The following is a 2,592-nucleotide window of genomic DNA, read 5'->3' on the forward strand; positions in this document are numbered from 1 at the left end:
TGGTGTGCCAGGAAGTCTGGGAGCCACTGCCCCCACCCAGCACGTGTGAGCACGGGGACCTTGGGACACCCAGCTCTGCTCACCTGGGATTTTCCTTCCAGCTGCTCATGCCAAGGCTGAGCAGGGAAGAGGGGATCCCTGTGTGGCATCAGAGCTCGCCAGCCCTGATGGAGCCCAGATGTGGAAAGCTGCCTTCGGAAAGGCTGTGCAAGCCAAGGGGGCTAGCGAGGAGCTGGCTGCCCCGTGCCCTGTGCCAGGAGCGCCCGTAGCCCCAGCTCTCCTGGGTAACAAGCACCTGGTGTTGCAAGGAGCCACCAGCAACTGCTTGCTTGTTGGTACTTATATACATGGATCTTTATTTAGGAAGCTTATCACGTGTCGCACAGGACAAATACTTAGGATATGTGAGCACATACAAAAATAAAGCGCAGGCAATAAAGTTACTCGTGGATGGGCGCCCAGGTGTCCCCCTGGGAAGGCGGGCACCCTACTTGCAGCAGCTGCACTTGGCGGCAGGCGGCCCTTTGCAGACGCAGCCTTGGGCGCACTTGGCACATCCAGCCGGGCAGCAGGAGCAGCAGCCTGGAGCGGGAGCAGAACGCGTTGGGGAGCGGCTGTTAAGGGGTGGTGGGCAGAGGCTGGCACTTTCTTTCCCATCCCAAACCCTGTTCAGGTGCCTGTTGGCTGCCCCTGTTCTTCCTCTCGTCCCCCCAGTCCTTGCAGGCTCTGTGCTCAGGGGAACAGAGCATCCTCCCCAGGGCTATCCCAGCACCCTGCCCACCTCCGCTCCACTCCCCAGGTGTCCTTGCCATGCAGCTGCCAGCCGGGAGGGATGGGAAGGAGCCTTGCCGACTTCTTGAGCCTTTTGGCAAGCTCTGCTTTGCACAGCCTGGTCCAGGAGCTGCTCCAGAGATGGGAGCAGTGTGGGCGGACAAGGGCTCTGCTGTGTGCCGGGATGGCACCTGGCACCAAGCCTTGGGTGACAGCAGGGACGACCAAGGCTATGCTCAGTGCATTGGTGCACAGGGAAGGGCTTCCTGGTTTGGGAGTGGGGGAGGAGCAAACCAATCCCTGGAAAAGGGATGTGAGAGCCTGCTCCGCACCAGTGGGGTTTGAAAACCATGCATGTTGCTGGGCGCTGTAGCCAAGGGCAGCACGTGACAGTCACCCCAGGCTCCCGCTTACCTTTCTTGCACGCCGTGCACTTGCAGTTCTTACACTTGCAGTTGTCCCCGCAGGTGCAGGTGCCGCCTGGAAGGGGAAGTGGCGCTGAGGAGGGCTCCGGGCACACGGGGCCATTACGTTGGCAGGCATCACCCCCAGCACCAGCCGTGCAGGCTGACTGTGGATCAGGCTGCCAAGGCCCGGGTGCCAGGAGGGGTCCCAGCACCCTGGTACCCCCCCGCAGCATCTCGGCATCCTCCCCAGCATCCCAGCACCTCCCAGCAGCACGCGGCACCCCCCTCTCCCCCCGGCATTCCAGCCTGCCGGCAGAGCGGGCCGCTGGGCAGAGCACGGGCTCACCGCTGGCACAGGGGCAGTCCTGGGAGTCCATGGGTGCCGCGGCTGGCAAAAGCGCACGGACACGGCGAACGGGAGCGAGGTCTGGCCAGGGCGCACGGCCGCCTCCTATTTATCGCTGCCTGGGAGAGAGCGAGTGCAAAACCCTCCGCCCCTCGTGGCCCTGCGCACGGCTCAGCCCGGCGCCTGCCCCGGGCGCTGCTGATTCATCCCGCTTGCACCCGGCGGGCGCCAGGGGCCCCCAGCCCTCGCCCCGGACCCACTCCCCCTTCCCTGCACCCTACGCAGTGGGGGCACTGGCTGGAGGTGTGTGCGCAGGGGGAACGGGTAGTGTGTGGGCACGGAGAACGGCCAGCTCTCGGCGCACGGATGACACAACCGGCCACGCGAGCGCTGCGCGGTTTTCCGGCAGGGGGCAGGGGCTGGGCGCGGGCTGCCGCCCACTCCTTCGCTTGGGCAAGGTGCTGAGCCCCCACAGGACCCCCGGGCAGACGCAGCAGGACTGGCCCGACTGCACAGGGTGCTGCCCCCCGACTCCAGCGGCGCCTCCCGGCCTCGTCCCTTCCTGCCCGCGTGGGTTGGTTTGTGCAAGCAGTGTAACTGGTTTGCACACACGCGCGTGAGGAGGAGGAGGTGGGGGAGACAGGCTGAAGACGAGTGTCCCTGCTGCGCGCCCATCAGCCCAGCCTGGGGCCTCCCGGGGTTTCTGTCCCACCTAGACAGAAACTTTCAGCCTGGCTGGAGCAGGCGGAGGCACGGCTGGCAGTTGCCCAGACGAGGAAGGAGCAAGGCAGGCGGCATGGGACTGGAGAGCCAGGGCTGCGGGCAGATCCGCAGCAGGCAGGCTGGTTCGCCCTGCTTGAGACCAGTCACAATTTGGGGATAAATCTGGTGTGCGGGACGGGAGCGCCTGGGTCCCATGTGTACGATTCCCTGGGCACATCCATGGTAGCAGGAGCGTGCCCTGAGTCAGAGCTGCTGTCCCGGTGACGGGCACCCCGGCACTTGCATGAGCCCAGCTGATGGCTAATGGCCACGGGTTGGTGCTGGGGCATGTGAGTGGCAGTGACT

The 2,592-nt window shown here is 65.1% G+C and overlaps 1 protein-coding gene across 1 annotated transcript; it reads right to left on the reverse strand.

Moving 5' to 3' along the window:
* Positions 1–329: 329 nt before the first annotated feature.
* LOC148595709 (metallothionein-1) lies at positions 330–1,580 on the reverse strand. Its single transcript, XM_088519818.1, has 3 exons — positions 1,525–1,580; positions 1,186–1,251; positions 330–582 (listed from the first exon to the last, which is right to left on the reverse strand). Exons 1-3 carry the CDS (start codon positions 1,553–1,555, stop codon positions 488–490), a joined length of 192 nt encoding a protein of 63 aa, XP_088375944.1. The 5' UTR covers positions 1,556–1,580; the 3' UTR covers positions 330–487.
* Between the last annotated feature and the right edge of the window lie 1,012 nt (positions 1,581–2,592).

Source organism: Tinamus guttatus, unplaced genomic scaffold (assembly GCF_059628265.1).
Source record: "Tinamus guttatus ecotype Peru unplaced genomic scaffold, ASM5962826v1 Tinamus_guttatus_pri_ptg000074l, whole genome shotgun sequence".
NCBI lineage: Eukaryota > Metazoa > Chordata > Aves > Tinamiformes > Tinamidae > Tinamus > Tinamus guttatus.

Bases quoted from the DNA above. Each gene is read 5' to 3' on its own strand.
- LOC148595709 (XM_088519818.1), bottom strand. From the start codon at position 1,555: ATGGACTCCCAGGACTGCCCCTGTGCCAGCG. The intron at 1,252-1,524 runs GTGAGCCCGTGC...TTCCCCTTCCAG, and splicing joins GGACTGCCCCTGTGCCAGCG to GCGGCACCTGCACCTGCGGG. The intron at 583-1,185 runs GTAAGCGGGAGC...CTCCCGCTCCAG, and splicing joins GTGCACGGCGTGCAAGAAAG to GCTGCTGCTCCTGCTGCCCG.